This window comes from Eulemur rufifrons, chromosome 1, assembly GCF_041146395.1.
Source record: "Eulemur rufifrons isolate Redbay chromosome 1, OSU_ERuf_1, whole genome shotgun sequence".
In the NCBI taxonomy this organism is placed as follows: Eukaryota; Metazoa; Chordata; class Mammalia; order Primates; family Lemuridae; genus Eulemur; species Eulemur rufifrons.
Window position 1 is genome coordinate 7,312,423 of NC_090983.1, and position 17,133 is coordinate 7,329,555.

General features: G+C 40.7%; 1 protein-coding gene across 1 annotated transcript in view; it reads right to left on the bottom strand.

Moving 5' to 3' along the window:
* Positions 1–17,133, bottom strand: part of DIS3L2 (DIS3 like 3'-5' exoribonuclease 2) — a 307,218-nt gene that overhangs the window by 263,468 nt on the left and 26,617 nt on the right. The window contains exons 2-3 of the mRNA XM_069470450.1: positions 12,056–12,188; positions 11,358–11,515 (exon numbers count right to left, since the gene is read on the bottom strand). Coding sequence (XP_069326551.1) covers positions 11,358–11,515; positions 12,056–12,107 — 210 coding nt within the window. The 5' untranslated portion in view covers positions 12,108–12,188. The remainder of the gene's footprint in view (positions 1–11,357; positions 11,516–12,055; positions 12,189–17,133) is intronic.

Here is a 17,133-nt window from a genome sequence, read left to right on the forward strand (position 1 = left end):
ACTATTCATTAAATGCATGCAACATAATTTATGTTGCTTTCTGTAACACACAGGTCCATCAAAAATTGAAAGCTTAGACTGGCACCTTGCTGTGAACAGGGAAAGGTGCGAAACAACAAAGCCTGGCATGTACAACTATGGGGATTTTAGATGGCCCTATATGCTAGTCTTCAAATTAATTTAAACCTTGCCTTTCATGGAACCAGACAGGGCTGCCCATTGTCTCCATTACTTTTCAACATAGTATTGGAAGTCCTTGCGAGAGCTATCAGGCAAGAGAGCAGAATCAAGGGAGTCCAAATAGGGAAGGAAGAGATCAAACTCTCACTTTTTGCTGATGATATGATGTTATATCTGGAAAACCCCCAGGATTCAACCAAGAGACTCCTGGAATTGATTAACGAATACAGCAAAGTCTCAGGCTACAAAATTAATATACACAAATCAGAGGCATTTATATATGCCAATAACAGTCAATCGGAAAACCAAATTAAAGACTCAATACCCTTCAAAATAGCAACAAAGAAAATAAAATATCTAGGTATATATCTAACTAAAGAGGTAAAGGACCTCTATAAGGAAAACTATGAAACACTGAGAAAAGAAATAGCAGAACTTGCAAATAGATGGAAAAATATACCATGCTCGTGGATCGGAAGAATCAACATTGTTAAAATGTCTATACTACCCAAAGTGATCTACAGATTCAATGCAATCCCTATTAAATTACCAACATCATTCTTTACAGACATAGAGAAAATAATTATACACTTTGTATGGAATCAAAGAAGACCCCGTATAGCAAAAGCAATTTTAAGCAACAAAAACAAAATGGGAGGTATTAATTTGCCAGACCTCAAACTATACTACAAGGCCGTGGTTCTTAAAACAGCCTGGTATTGGCACAAGTGCAGGGACACAGGCCAGTGGAACACAACAGAAAATCCAAATATAGAACCATCCTCATATAGTCACCTAATTTTTGACAAAGCGGGAAAGAATATACCCTGGGGACAAGAATCCCTATTCAACAAATGGTGCTGGGAGAATTGGTTAGCCACTTGTAGAAGACTGAAACAGGACCCACAGCTTTCACCTCTCACAAAAATCAAATCACGGTGGGTAACAGACTTAAACCTTAGGCGTGATACAATCAGAATTCTAGAAGAAAATGTAGGAAAGACTCTTACAGACATTGGCCTAGGCAAAGAATTTATGAAGAAGACCCCCAAGGCAATCACAGCAGCAACAAAAATAAATGACTGGGACATGATTAAATTAAAAGGCTTCTGCACAGCCAAAGAAACAGTCCAGAGAATAAACAGACCACCTACAGAATGGGAAAAAATTTTTGCATACTACACATCAGATAAAGGACTGATAAAAAGAATCTATTTAGAACTCAGGAAAATCAGCAAGAAAAAATCAAGCAACCCTATCAAAAAGTGGGCAAAGGACATGAATAGAAATTTTTCAAAAGAAGATATAAAAATGGCTAACAAACATATGAAAAAGTGTTCAGCATCTCTAATCATCAGGGAAATGCAAATCAAAACCACAATGAGATATCACTTAACCCCAGTAAGAATGGCCTTTATCAAAAAAACCCAAAACAACACATGTTGGCGTGGGTGTGGAGAGACAGGAACACTAATACACTGCTGGTGGGACTGCAAACTAGTGCAACCCCTGTGGAAAGCATTATGGAGGTATCTTAAACAGATTCAAGTAGACCTGCCATTTGACCCAGCAATCCCATTACTGGGCATATACCCAAAGGAAAAAAGGTCATTCTGTAACAAAGGCACATGTACCCAAATGTTTATAGCAGCACAATTCACAATAGCAAAGATGTGGAAACAACCCAAATGCCCATCAATACATGATTGGATTAGTAAACTGTGGTATATGTATACCATGGAATATTACTCAGCTATAAGGAATGATGAATATACGACATCTCTATGGTTCTCCTGGAGAGAGTTGGAACCCATTATATTAAGTGAAGTATCCCAAGAATGGAAAAACAAGCATCACATGTACTCACCAGAAAATTGGTTTCCCTGATCATCACCTAAATACACATCTGGGAACGACACCAATTGGACATCAGACTGAGGTGGGGGGTGGGGGAGGGGATGGGGGTATGCCTACACAATGAGTGCATTGCGCACCGTTTGGGGAGTGGTAACACTTGAAGGTGCTGACTCGGGAAAGGGGGGGTGGGGAAAAAATATGAAACTATTGTTTTTAACTTGCACTGTTCACTTAATAATTTATCATGAATATTTTCCATATTATTTCATATCATTGTACAAGAAATAATGTATACATTATGAGGACATATTGTATCTAACAAGAAAAAAAAAAAAAAAAAAAAGAATTATAGAACAGCTACATTTATGTTGAATGACCTTCACATTCAAGCAATAAAATCTGCTTGGGCATGGTAAAAAAAAAAAAAAAAAAGACACAAAACCTTGCCTTTCAGAACAAGGTTATCTGGGGATAACATCTCATTATATAATGGACCTTTTTATTCTCCCAGTTCCAAGATCTTTCCACAATTACTTGTTTCTGTGACAATTTTCAAAGTGATACAGGTTGATTTCCATCCTGGATACCTAGCCTCAAGAGACTGGATGCCTTATTTTTCACTCTGGCCCCTCTGCAGAGCTGAATGAGTCAATAATTCAAAATGGTCCATAACCAGCCTTTTTTTTTTTTTTTTTCCTGAGACAGAGTCTCATTCTGTTGCCCAGGCTAGAGTACCATGGCGTCAGCCTAGCTCACAGCAACCTCAAACTCCTGGGCTCAAGTGATCCTTCTGCCTTAGCCTCCCGAGTAGCTGGGACTACAGGCATGTGCCACCATGCCCGGCTAATTTTTTCTATATATTTTAGTTGTCCAGATAATTTCTTTCTATTTTTAGTAGAGGTGGGGTCTCGCTCTTGCTCAGGCTGGTCTCGAACTCCTGAGCTCAAACGATCCACCCACCATGGCCTCCCAGAGTGCTAGGATTACAGGCGTGAGCCACCGCGCCCGGCCCATAACCAGCCCTTAATGCAAACGGGAATCCTGGCTCCAACAGCCAGGCCACCCAGTCTGCCTTCAACTTCATGTTATTCCAGCACCAAATCAGAGTCTGCTTCTATTTATGCACAGTGGTGCAGGTGGGGGCCTCTTCAATAGGAGTTCAGTATTTTAGGCTCTTGCAGGAAGCTATAACCCTTCCCAAGTTCCAGCTGCAGTCACAGGCCACTGGAACACATGGATGGAAGCTGTTATTTTTCCAACAGCCAAGATATCTTGAGAAAGTGTTTTAAGTAACATTTCCCCTAAAATGTTGAAAGATTCAAAAATACCTAATTAAAAGAATAGGTGAGGACATAAAATGAAGCAGAAAATAATTTTTCTTTCAGCAGCGCACCATGTTTAAATTACAAATGTTCATGCCACAGTACACAATATCATGAACACCCAAATAAACTACTATAAATGATCATTCAGTCCTTAATTGAAAAATTTCTTATGGAGTACTATGTTCAAGACCTTGAGATAGGCAATGTGGAGGCAGAGAATGATAACGGAGCTCAGTCCTTGTTTTAAAGGAAAACATTAAGAATGCCATAAGGGAAGGTACAGCTTACTTTAGCTGGGGCACCAGGAAAGGCTCCAGAGATGGTATCTGACCTAGTCCTTGATAGAAGAGCAAAATTTCAGATAAATCCAAAGGGAAGTATAGTAAAGGACACTGTTTGCAAAAGTGGCTAAGAGGACAAACACTCATTCTTCCCCATCATGCTATAACTCTGCTTGGGGTACAAGAGGGGAGGTGTGGAGAGATAAGGCTGGCAAAGCTCTCCAAGGCCAGTCCCTTAAGAGTGTCACAGCCAATTCACTTCTAGGATAGCTATTTCCAGTTGGGGGAGGGAAGAAAAAAACTTGTATTTTTCCTAAATATTTATCACTCACTCAAAGAAATACTTCCTAATGACTAGCATGATAGGCACAATGGATGTTAAGTGAGGGAGGTACAATGGAGAATAATCACAGATAAGACTCTACCTCCATAAAGCTTACACTCTAGTGAGGAGAAGAGACTCCAAACAAATGAAAGTAAATTCATTGAAATTAAATTTTTAACAATTTCACTTTCTGGTTCCAGGCACTTTTTCTGGCCTAAGTTTTGTTTTCAATTCCTATTCTTCTATCATCCCTTCTAGCTCAGTGAATGGTTAACACATGAAGAAGTACAGAGATGAGAATGCCTCCTGCTTTGAAAGTTCCTTTACTTACAGAGCACTTAGAGAGCCCAAGGCTGGGCTCAGGGCAAAGAGACAGGTTGTTCAGGGCTGCATCTGGGCTCTATTTAAAAGAAAATATATTAAAAGGACTTAAAGATTTAATCCTTGATTCTCCATCCCAAACTTCCTGATATATATAAGCACACAGGGAAGGGCAAAAGCCTTGTTCCAGAACAGCATTTGTAAATTTGACTGGAACATAACTCTTAAGAACTGGACCTCAGAAATAAGCACCTTGAGAGAGTGCAGATCATACTAAGAAGAAGAAACTCTCACAGAGTTTCATAGCAGACCAGAGTTGTTCCTATAGCCTAACAGAAGCTGGCAGTAAAGACTGTCAAAAAATGGTCTTTTCATCCTGAGCAAGTACAAGACCCATCTCTACAAAAAAAAAAAACCAGAAAAATTAGCCAGATGTGGTAGCACACACCAGTAGTCCCAGCTACTCAGGAGACTAAGGTAGGAGGATTGCTTGAGCCCAGGAGTTTACAGTGAGCTATGATGACTCCACTACACTCTAGCCCAGGCAACAGTTAAGACCCTGTCTTAAAAAAAAGAAAATGGTCTTTTAATTAAGAGAATGTCCACAGATATTTTGTCTTATTCAACTATAGAGATCCAAGATTTTCATTTCTGTATTTCTGTAACCATCTCCTAACCTAACTCAATCATCCTCCATCTCTCATCTTTTTCATACATCCCTCTCCTAGGCCTGGAACTTGATCAGTGAGGATCTTACAGCCTCTGTTGCTTCTGTGAATGCTCCTGTGATTCCTTGCCTTAGCTGAAACCTGGCTGTCCCCCGATATTATCACTTCCCTTGAGGTCTAGGTATCTCAGGGACTGGAGAAAGAATGTCTTCTCCTTGCTTTCCTATTCATGGGTTTAAAATTAGTTTTTTCCTCCATTATCTTTCAAAAACCTCAGATCCTTTGAAATTTGTATCATTAGTTCCAGCTATACCTCCTTGGTGCTGTCATCTTCAAACCTTTCAGTCACAGCTCTAGTCCACTAACGTTTTGACTTGTAGCTCACTGCCTTCCCCTCCATCCTCATTCCCATAGATATTTTTGGAACTTCACATCCATGTCAATGACCAGGCAACCCCAGCCTGTAACTCTAAATACCTTTTGCTCCCCCTACTCCAGCCATTCTCTTCCATGTTCACAGCCTGGATCCCATCCTTGCTACTAATGACACTACCTCCAGAAACAAAAAATCAAATATCACACTTTCTGCTGACAATCTTCAGTCCTTCCAGGTCACTTACAGCAGAAACTCCATTTCAACAATGTTTCAATTTCACTAAGACCTCCAGCCCACAGTCCTAACCACATTTTTACTATTCATTGTCCTCCTGCTATGTTTACTCCCTCCCTTGGCCACATAATTGCATGGCCTGTCATTATCTCTTTTTTTATTGATACATAATAATTGTACATATTCATGGAGTACATGTTTTATCTCTTACCCTTGCAAACCCTGAGCCTTGAGTCCCTTCTTCCTCTCCTATTCAATGAGCAAAACTCCCCTCTCAACTGACCCCAACTAACTGCCTTCTCCCTTCCTATACCCAAGGGACTGGATGGTACTGCAGAAAAATACCACACAATTGGGCTAATTAGTCTAACTCAGCAACCACAAACAAATTTTATCCTTACAGGATGTTTGAGAATGCTCAAAACTGAGGAATTTCACACATAAAAAATGTGTATTTCCAGATTTTCTTAAAAAAATCATAAGCTCTAACAGCTGTGGACAGCTAGCGCTACATGGCAGCAATCACCTGAACTGAATAACAGCTGCTCCTCTTACAGTAATAAAACAATCTCAGTACAACTTATACAGGTACACTACATGCCATACACTGTTTTTGTTTGTTTGTTTGTTTGTTTGTTTTTTGAGACAGAGTCTCACTCTGTTGCCTGGGCTAGAGTGCCGTGGCATCAGCCTAGCTCACAGCAACCTCAAAGTCCTGGGCTCAAGCGATCCTTCTGCCTAAGCCTCCCGAGTAGCTGGGACTACAGGCATGCGCCACCATGCCCGGCTAATTTTTTCTATATATTTTTAGTTGTCCGGCTAATTTCTTTCTATTTTTAGTAGTTTCAGGGTCTCACTCTTGCTCAGGCTGATCTTGAACTCCTGACCTCAAGGGATCCTCCCGCCTCGGCCTCCCAGAGTGCTAAGATTACAGATGTGAGCCACTGCACCCGGTCCCCTACACTGTTTTAAGAGATTTATATCGATCAACTAATTTAACACTGACGACAACCCTATGAGGTAGATACTATTACCATCTTTTTTTACAGATGAAGAAACTGAGACACTGAGAGGTTAGGTAAATTGTCTATGTTCACATTACATTCAAGCCCAGGCAGTCTGGCTTGAGTCTGCGTCCTTAACTACTGCAAACTGCCTGTTTGCCACAGTCACCACAGGGTCTTCACTCACGTATGCCATCTGCCCCGCCACGTGCCCCGAAAACTCAGGGGCACCACGTTCCATGCATCGACCCTCTCTATCTTGGTTAATGGCAACATCAGCTAGCCAGTCACTCAACTCAAAAACTAAAAGGTCATCAGGGATTCTCCCCTTGGCCTCACCTTCCACATCTAATCCTTCGGCATGGCGTGTCAGTTCTAGCTCCACATCCACCCACTTCTCTCCATCTGCACTGCCACCACCTTGTTCACATCTCTCTATTTGCTAGCCTGGTTTACTTCGATAGCTTCCTAAGTGGCCTCTCAGCTCCCACTCTAGTCTTCACGTCACAATAGCCAGAAAGATGTTTTTGAAAGCTTGAAACAGATCATTTTCTTCCCCTGCCTAATAGTCTTCAGTGACTTCCCACAGTTCTTTGAATAAAATCCAACTCTCCAACACAGCCTGGAGACCCTACATGACTTGGCTGCTGCCTGACTCTCCAACTTATTCCCAAAACTCCCTTTGCTCACAATGTTCCCACAGGCTTCCTTCTTGTTCCTCAGAAACACCAAGCCTTCTGCTTGCTGTTCTTCCATGAGCTAAGCTGACTATATTCTTTTCCTAATTCTTCAAATGGCTGAGTCATTCTCATCCTTCAGATCTCAACTCAGGGATCGCCTGCTCACAGAGACCTTCCCTAACCAGCCTATGTAAAGTGGCTCTCCCTAATTATTTTCTCTCATCTTTTTTATTCCCTATTAGCAATGTTCACAGTCTGTAATTTCTTCTCTATTTCTTTGGTTGTTGACTGCCTACTGAATACCCAGCATAGACCAGTGACCAAGATAGGCAAGTCACCTCCCCAGTGACCTCACACTCACTTGGCAGTCAAGAAATATTTGTTGAGCTAATTAATTAATTAATTAATGTCTACAGAGCTGAAGTTCTCCCATCATCTCTGGTATTAATGTTGAGAATATCATCTCTCCCTTCTAAGTGACAGGGCATTCCACTGTAATGTCACCTCTACTCTTCTTATCTTTAATGTGCCCCCAAATATTCTCCAGCTGTTTTCACTCTTAACAAATCATAAAGGTACTAGAAACTAGCCTATCCCATCCTCTGTCTTCCTGGACTGGGAGTTTCTAGAGGGCCAATAATAACTTCACACCAATATTGTATTCTAGGAAGAACTAAGACATCAGGCTTCAGGCAGCTCTGGGGGCTCAGACTGAACTTCCTGTAGCAAAAGCATCATCTAGGATCCAAAACAGCTGATTCTACCATCTTCATACCCATGTCACCTTGATCGTCACCCCAAACTGAAGTGCCATCTGGGCATGTTTATCCCATACTCTCATCTCCCCCAACATCTCCCATAATAGCCTCCCAATATAGTACCTATACAGAGAGAAATGACATATACTCCTCAATGTGAAAACTTGTTTACTGAAAAAAAAAAAACTTAAAAACTGCATGTATATGATCATGTGTTTTTGCTGATCAGTTTTTCAAACACTGAAAAGAGATTTCTTTGGTCACTGGGGTCTCCTCTTCCCCATGTAGGACAAAACAACAATGAAATGTCAAATTATAGCCAGGGTATTGAAAATAAAATGAAAATATTACTCTACTCCTACTTTTTTTAAATCTCCTTAATATCTCTCAATAAAAGTTTGTCCTCTGGGTATTGAGAAGAAAAAGGTTAAAATAGACTTAAGTTTAAATACAAAAGTTAACAAATGTTTCTAAGCATATCTTATAAGCTTAATTTTCTACATCAGCATTAAAATATCCTTTCTCGTCTAGCTTTTTACCTTACCCTGTAAGGCCTACACACAGAAAGTTTATATCAGAAAGCAGATGGACTCTGTTGCTCTGTCTATGAAAATCTTATTTACAGTGTTGTATATTTCACATGGTGACCTCATATCTGGAACCCATTCCTTTCCCCATCTGCAAAGAACAACTGTTCTCATGTATTGGGGGAGGCTCTGGCTGCAGAGTCTCATGATGTCACAGGCCAGGAGGAATCACTTACAAACTCCTGGGAATGAGAATTGTTATATTGATCAGATTTTTGTTTTAATGTCAGCAAAGAGTGGTTTCAAAACCAAAAATTAAAAGGGAGCAGAAACTAATACCATTATAGAATATTGCCCATACCTTATCTCTCTATAAGGTATAATTCTATAACCAAAATTCTAAGCTATTTTTCTTTTAAGTTATAACAACTGAGGTTCCCCTCACTCTTTTTCAAAAGATAGTATCTTGATCCTTTATTCAATCAGTAAATAAATATTTATTCAATATAAATGTATTAAGCATCAATCAAATGCCAGGCACTGGGCTAACTTATGGAATAAGACATGACCCTGCCATCAAGGAAGTGAACAGTCTATTTGGGGAAACATAAAAGCCAAGAAATGGTAATAGGTTTAGAGTAAAGGGTAAACCAAAAAGTCAACTTCAGGAAAGCAGTAGCAGCCAACTCTGCTTGGAGAATTAAAAGTGAAGCTTCTCAAAGGGGGTAACATTTAGGAAGGGATTTAAAGGGCAAGCATGATTGCATCAAGAGAGTGGGAGAAAGCATTCCAAGCTCCAGGAACAACATGTAAAAGTCACAGAGGAATCAAGGAGCACAGTTTTTACAAGAAAAGTCTTAAAGCTCAGGGTGAATGGAGGAGAGCATCCCTAGAGGAGAGTGGCAGGAAATGAAAATGGGAAGACACAACAGGTCCTTGTACACATGCAACAAGGGGAGGGCCAAGAAACATACAGATAAAATGGAGTTAAGTATATGAGGTGAATGATGAAGAGCAAATGAATGGATTGATCAATGGACAAATGCCCAAATGCAGCTTCAACTCTCGTAAGAGAAGCCTTTTTTTTTTTTTTTTTTTTTTTTAGACAGAGTCTCACTCTGTTGCCCAGGCTAGAGTGAGTGCCGTGGCGTCAGCCTAGCTCACAGCAACCTCAAACTCCTGAGCTCAAGCAATCCTCCTGTCTCAGCCTCCCGAGTAGCTGGGACTACAGGCATGCACCACCATGCCCGGCTAATTTTTTCAATATATATTTTTAGCTGTCCATATAATTTCTTTCTATTTTTAGTAGAGATGGGGTCTCGCTCTTGCTCAGGCTGGTCTCGAACTCCTGAGCTCAAACGATCCGCCCACCTCGGCCTCCCAGAGTGCTAGGATTACAGGCGTGAGCCACCACGCCCGGCCTTAAGAGAAGCCTTGTCAAAGAAACCTAGGAAAAGCTTTTAAAAAAAAAAAAAAAAAGCCAATAGTACTCCTAGAATCAGAAAGATCAACTCATTTGTTAAAAACCACTTCCTATTGAAGAGTCTCATCAATCACATGGGCACTTGACCACAGGTAAATATAGAAAGGTGATAAAAAGGAAGAGAAGATGACAATATCTGTTAATTGGTTGGATCTTCAGTCAAAAACACAAATATAAAAGCTGGGCTGTCAGAATGAGAGAACACAGAACACAGTCAACATTTTCAGTGATCCAGATAGTACATGGCAATATTTCTACATTAATCCAAGAATTATGAAGAGATTTAATTCAAAGACTATGTGGCCTCTCTCTCCAGCCTCGTTACCTACTGCCTGCCTTATATTTCATGCCCCAGGAAACCTCAGCTGCCTTACTCCATGTTGTTTTATAAGTTCATGTTTCCATAAATGCCACTGCCTCTCCGTGCCTCCTTCCCACACACATATCACTCATCTAATAGGCCCAAATTAGTCACCCTTCAATACCCATCACAGGTATCACCTCCTATAGGAAGCCTCTCCAGAACCTTGGAGTACACAGTTTCCCAGTTTTCCCCCAGTATTCTCCCATACGCTCTGGTCACCCTTTTATCTGAGCTCTTGCCATTTTATCCCCAAATCACCTGTTCACGTGAACACCTCCTCCCACTGGGCTGCAAGGTCAAAGTACAGAAAGGCAGGCTCATCTACCTTCATCCTGACAGCACCCATGCAGCATGCTCCCAACCATAATTGCTCTTGGCTCCCCGTGGATGCTCAACAAACATGTGCTCAGCCAAACCACTGAACTAGCTTAAGAATATAGTTTGTAAACTATAAAGCACTCAACAAATATTGTCTGCTGCTATTTACGGTTTCCTTTCCAAACTTATCCATTTTTCTCAGTCATTCAGCATTCACGCTCTCCAAACTGTTCAGTATGTCACATATCCAAACCCTATTTCCCTCTTCGAAATAGCTCACACTGCTCCCTCCACTTGTAAAGTTCTCTCTCTTATCTTCACTTATTCAAACTGCACCAATCCATGGCCTGGCTCAAATATGTCCCTTCCAGGAAAGCATCTCTAGGCAACCCTAACTGGAAATAATGGCTCCTCCTCGCAATTCTCAGAGCACTTTGCCTGGCCCTGTCTTGTGGTGCTTATCACCTCTAAATGTGCTACAGGTCTAAGAAGCACCTGTGGTGTCCTCTTCTCTGTTATGCCATCATAACAGGCCTGCCCTGTTATGTCCTCAACTCTCTTAAGACACAGCACAGAACAGGAAATCATTTAATGAATAATAGATTGCTTTAGATTCCACATATTCAGGGAATAACCTTTCAGTAGATTTTAATCACCTGGATAAGTGTTCCTTTCTTCAAGCCTTCTGAAACATCCTCCTTGGACATGTAGGCTTCAAATATGCTCTTTTTCTTCCCTCGAGTGGACTTGTTCTTTGACTTTTTATCACCTGGCAAAGCACCAACGCCATGTGGGCCAGCTGCAGAAGACACACCTAGAAACATGAGGCAGCAATCAACTCTTTCCTCAAACATTTCTGTGTTTTTAAAACTGGAGATATTATACCTTTTCTTATTATTATTTAGAAAAACCAACAAGAGGATGAAATTCCCTGATGATGATTTCAAACAATCACAAAAAGGAAAGAATGGGTGAGGAAACATGAATAAAATGTACACAGATGAGACTTGAGTTTTAAATCAGCACCACAACATGCATGGAACATAATCTAAATAATGGGTTCAGTATGCTTTGCTGTTTATAGAAATAAACTTCTTAAAAATAGGAATTACTAAAAGATTGTCACTTTTTTGGAAAAAATTAACTGCTGTACTTAATATATTTAATAAAAATAAATTAAGACAATAAGACACCACACCTAATTCTAGAATAAATAACACAGGAGAATATTTAACAGGTCACCAAAAGAATTATAGTTCCCCTCAGTCCTAAAAGCCACCCTCAACCTCCAGACCCATTCCACTTGTATTTCAGTTCTCCAGTTGCAGGGCAGACTCCATTTTCCTTTTGCTACCTCTGGGGGGCCCCAGGGGCCGGAGGTTCGGCCTGTAGTCAGAATGGCTCATTATTGGTTCCAAAGTCGCCTCTTCTCTCCAGATCCAGGGAAGCTCCACTGCTCAGCTCAGAGTTCTGCCTGCCTTGAGCAGCTGAAACCAAAGAGAAATTGGTAATTCGGGGAGCAGTTAACCCATAGCCTCCTCTGTCCTTTCAGAAATTTACCACTTGGATATACTTGAGTGGCAAAGGCAACATGGTACCCCTCCTGGGTTCTGGTGTCACATTCTCTTGGGCAGTTAGTCAAGCACACCATCTGTCTCGAGTTTCTTTTCAAGGCCTTCACCCTCACAGGTACCACTAGACTGTTCTTTGGGCCACTTCAACTAAACATCTGCACAAATGGGACAATGAGGCAGAAAATAAGGAATTCTGCAGTTCTATTCAGTTTGTAAAATGCACAAAAGTAAGAAGAAATGTGCTTTTGAAAAATAGTATAAAGATCCAGAATCTAAAATCTGCAATGGAATAAACACTAAATTAGGGCCTGAGATATGACATTTACTAACTTTAACCTTAGACAAATGATGTACCTCTATGAAACCAAGTCAATTCCTTAGAATTCATCAACAAAATTTAATTCATTGCTACAACTTGATGCCCACAACGACATAGCAAACTCCAGAGAGTTCACACATTTTCGAAATACGGCAATATTGTAATTAGACGTCTCTTCCCCTACTCTTACCTGCTATCACCTCAACCCAGTTGTCTGATCAGAAGCTCAGGCAGCTGTGTCTAAAGAAGACAAGAGCAGCTGCCTGGATCAGAAGACTAGAAGGAGGGGCCCTGCAGATGGCCCTTGGCCTTCCACCTGGATATTGAACGTGTCATCAGAACTCCTTTCTAGTCTCTGCTGGCTACCAGCCCAGAAGCCAAGTTTATACTTGCAAATTTCCAAACTCCTGGTGGGCAGCCTGCTTTCCCACAAAATGGATCAAGATGTCATTGTGAACACTAGCTTCCATTTCCTCTAAATTTCCCACACACATCTTTCACCGAAATGATGTAATTTTTCTTTAAATTGAAATTAATACTAACTTAGGAGAGAAAATAAGCAACAGAGACAAAGGGTAACAGGCCATGTAGTGATATAAGAAGAAATTCACAGATAAAGCTAATCCAATGGCAAGAAGGAAGACAAAGAGATGGCCCTGCATAAACAGCAAGGGAATGGGAAAGGCACACAGAGGAGTCCAGACAGTCTGAGGGTTTAACCCAGAAACGCATTTATCCACTCATTAATTGAACAAGTACCTCTGCAAGACACTATGCTAGGCACAATGAGGGATACAAAGGTTAATTAGATTTTTAAAATCATATTAAAATAACAACTATTACAAGTTGGGAAGTGATAAGCACCATAGTTTTTAAAGTATAGATAAATGCATAATACATATAATGGGAGAAAAAGAGTATTTCCAGGTCAGGAAATCTGAGAGAAGTTTAGGAAAGATTTTAAAGAAGAATTAAGAATGTGAGGAAAGCACACTGTTGGCAAAGGAGGCAAAAACAGAGACGCAAACAGAAAAACACAGGCAAGTTCTTCCACCATTTGGATAGAGTCCAGCCTATATGAAGGGAGGCAGTGGCAAGGAAATTAAAACAAGTCGGAAGGTCTAGAAAATCAGCCCAGTTTTTCAAAGGCACTAGGGAGTTTCTGAAGCATGAATAAGAAGAAGAAAGGAACAACAAACACATCAGAGTTGTGTTTCAGGAAAAGTTAACCTGGCACAGGATTGAGAGTTGTCTGGAGTTGAGCGAGACTAGTGGCAGCTGTACCTTAGGAGAGAACCAGGACAGACGGTGCAAGGAAGGAAGGTCCAAACTCACGTTGTACAAGCAGACACTGAAAATAAGAGGCCCTTGTCATGGTATTACATAGGACAAGCTGGTACCACGTGGCAACCAGGAAGACCTGAAGGTGGGCAAGGAGGTGACAATTGTGTGAGATTTCTAGCTAGGAAACTGGGAGATGCTAAAGTCACTACATTAGAGAAGAAGATGAATTCTACTTGGAGTATCATACAGCTCCACATGAAGCAATTCACCAAATACTTGAAAACTGGAGCATAACTTAGAGAAATTAGCCAGCTATTTGCATAAAGATGACAACTCAAGAGTGCTGACGAACAAATGAGATTGGCAAGAAAGGGTACGCTGATACAGAGGAAGGCCTAGGATGAGGAATGAACGAGCAATCTTCCCTTCCCTGTGACATGGCTGTGAAGGCCCATTAACCCTAGAGAAGTCCTGAGCACTTCCGCCACTGCCATACTGAAAGCACAAGTGAACTTCCAATCCGTAACAACTTCCAGAATAAGGCCACTGATAATACTGCCCAACTGCCCACTGGTCCCTAGAGAGGATGTCCTACCATGAAAATAGCTACACATTCCACAGTGTTGGGCTGGGGTTAGGATGAACAGGCAGCAACAGTCAAGAGCATCACATGATACAAAAAGGCTGGAATGAGGAGGAATGGGGAAAGGCACTAGCCTTGAGAAAGTGCAAATCTGAAGGAAGCATCTGAGGGAGAGAAGTGGTATCATGAGATCCTTTATATTCCCCCAACCTGGCACAATGCAGAGCATGTAGCAGGTGCTCAAAAGTTTAAATAAATGAAGTCTATTTGGGACAGAAGTCAGGTCACAACAAGTACATGCTAGTAAGAAGTATGAGTAGCAAGGCCAGGGCTGTGATGGGGCAAGTTAGGCACGTAGGGTGCAAATTTGAAAAAGCAAAGTCCTCCAAGTGTCAGTCCCACATTGGCAGGACCCAAGAGTGAAAGCCTCCTAGAATGTTTGTGCCTTTGGCATCTCACTTGTCTTAGCCTAGCCTCAGCAGTTATGAGTGGCAAAAGTAGATGGAATTTATGAACCCAAATAGCAAAGTAAACTCAAGAAGGTAAAGTCAAAAGACATGTTTAAAGGGAGAAAAGGTTGAGCCTATTGAGAAGCTAAGAAGCAGCCATGGAAAGCAAGAGGTGGAAAATACAAGCGAAATGGGGCATAATTGATGGGATAAAGAAAAATAAGAGGATGGGATTAAAATAAGTCTCACTGAAATTAGAAAAATAAACAATTTATATTAGCAAGCAGTAAGAAACACACGGATTGGTCAACAAGTAGTGCTAAGACACTAACACAATTTTTTAAACTAGCCAATAGATCCCTACTTCATAGCATATTCTGAAATAAATTTTAGTTTGAATAAAATTTAAGTGTTCAAAAATAAGAGACAAAGAAACAGAGAGACACAGAGAGAAAGAGGGAAGAGGGGAGGGGAAAGGATGTCCAGAACAGATGAATCAGGAGTTTGACAAATATTATCTCCCAAAACAAAAACAATAATAAAACTGGACAAAACTTCATTTAAAGATCTGGATATTGACCAAAAACATTACAACACATTGAGAAGTGCTGGTTTAAGAAAATCTATTGAACCTTGATAAGAACAGTGGAAAACTATGGTGTTTTAGCTTGGGCATCCTATCATCCCACACCCACTCCCGATTCCTTTGTACGAAAGTCCTATGAGGGCAAGACAAGCTGTGAAGACTGGCAGCTCCACTGCCAGAGGGAGCTAAATTTATTTGGAGAAAAATAAACAATTTATTTAGTCCAGCCAAGTCACTAACAAAAAGAGCAACTACCTCCAACCCTGGAGAGAAGGGAATCAGAATACAGACTATATTATCAAAAATGTCCAGTTTTCATAAGATATACAAAGAAACAGAAAAGTATGACCCATACATGGGGGAATTCAATAAAAACTCTCTGGGGGGCCGGGCGCGGTGGCTCACGCCTGTAATCCTAGCACTCTGGGAGGCCGAGGTGGGCGGATCGTTTGAGCTCAGGAGTTCGAGACCAGCCTGAGCAAGAGCGAGACCCCACCTCTACTAAAAATAGAAAGAAATTATATGGACAGCTAAAAATATATATAGAAAAAATTAGCCGGGCATGGTGGCGCATGCCTGTAGTCCCAGCTACTCGGGAGGCTGAGACAGGAGGATCGCTTGAGCTCGGGAGTTTGAGGTTGCTGTGAGCTAGGCTGACGCCACGGCACTCACTCTAGCCTGGGCAACAGAGTGAGACTCTGTCTCAAAAAAAAAAAAAAAAAAAAAAAAAAACTCTCTGGGGGAGCCTAGATTTTGAACTCAGCTGACAAAGACTTCAAAGTAGCTATTATAAATATGTTCAACGAACTGTAAGAAACCATTTTTAAAATAAAGTATAATGACAATGGCTCATCAAATATAGAATATCAATAGAAAGAAATTTAAAGAAAAAACCCAAATGGAAATTCCAAGTTGAAAGATACAATAACTGAAATGAAAAATTCAATAGAGAGGCTCAACAGCAAAATTTATCTAGCAGAAGAAATAATCAATACACTTGAAGATAGATCAATTAAGATTATCCAATCTAAAAAAAAAGAAAGATGAAGAAATTCTCTTTTAATTCCAAAATCAGGAATTGTAATAAAGAGTATCACTCCATTTTTTAGTATTTTTATGTTTGACTGTTGACTTATTTCAAGCCTCATCCCCCCTTTCCCCTTTGAACCCACGTCTGGATAGGCTGATAAGAAGTCTACATGTGCCCCCACCTTGGCTCCAGCAGGAAATTCAAATTTTGCAAATCCCCAGCCTGCACATGGGAACTTCTCCCTAGTGCCCTAGCCATTATAAAGGCATAACCCACACCCACTTCCTCTGTTTCACTCAAGCCAGGCCAGACCTACTTGTTCTGATCCTACCATCCCCAGAAATCTCTTGAGTAATACATTTTCTCTCCTGGCATGTGGAGTGCTTTCAGCATAGACATCCTACCTGTTAACTAGGAGGGGGTCCATTCTACCTCCATAGGGAAACCATAGAACAGGAATGAAAGATGGGACATCTTCACAAACCATACAGAAATTAAAAGGATTATAAGGAAATACAATGAACAACTTTATGCCAATTCAACAACTAAGGTGAAATGGACAAATTCCTAGAAAGACACAAATTATTAAAACTGATTCAAGAAGAAA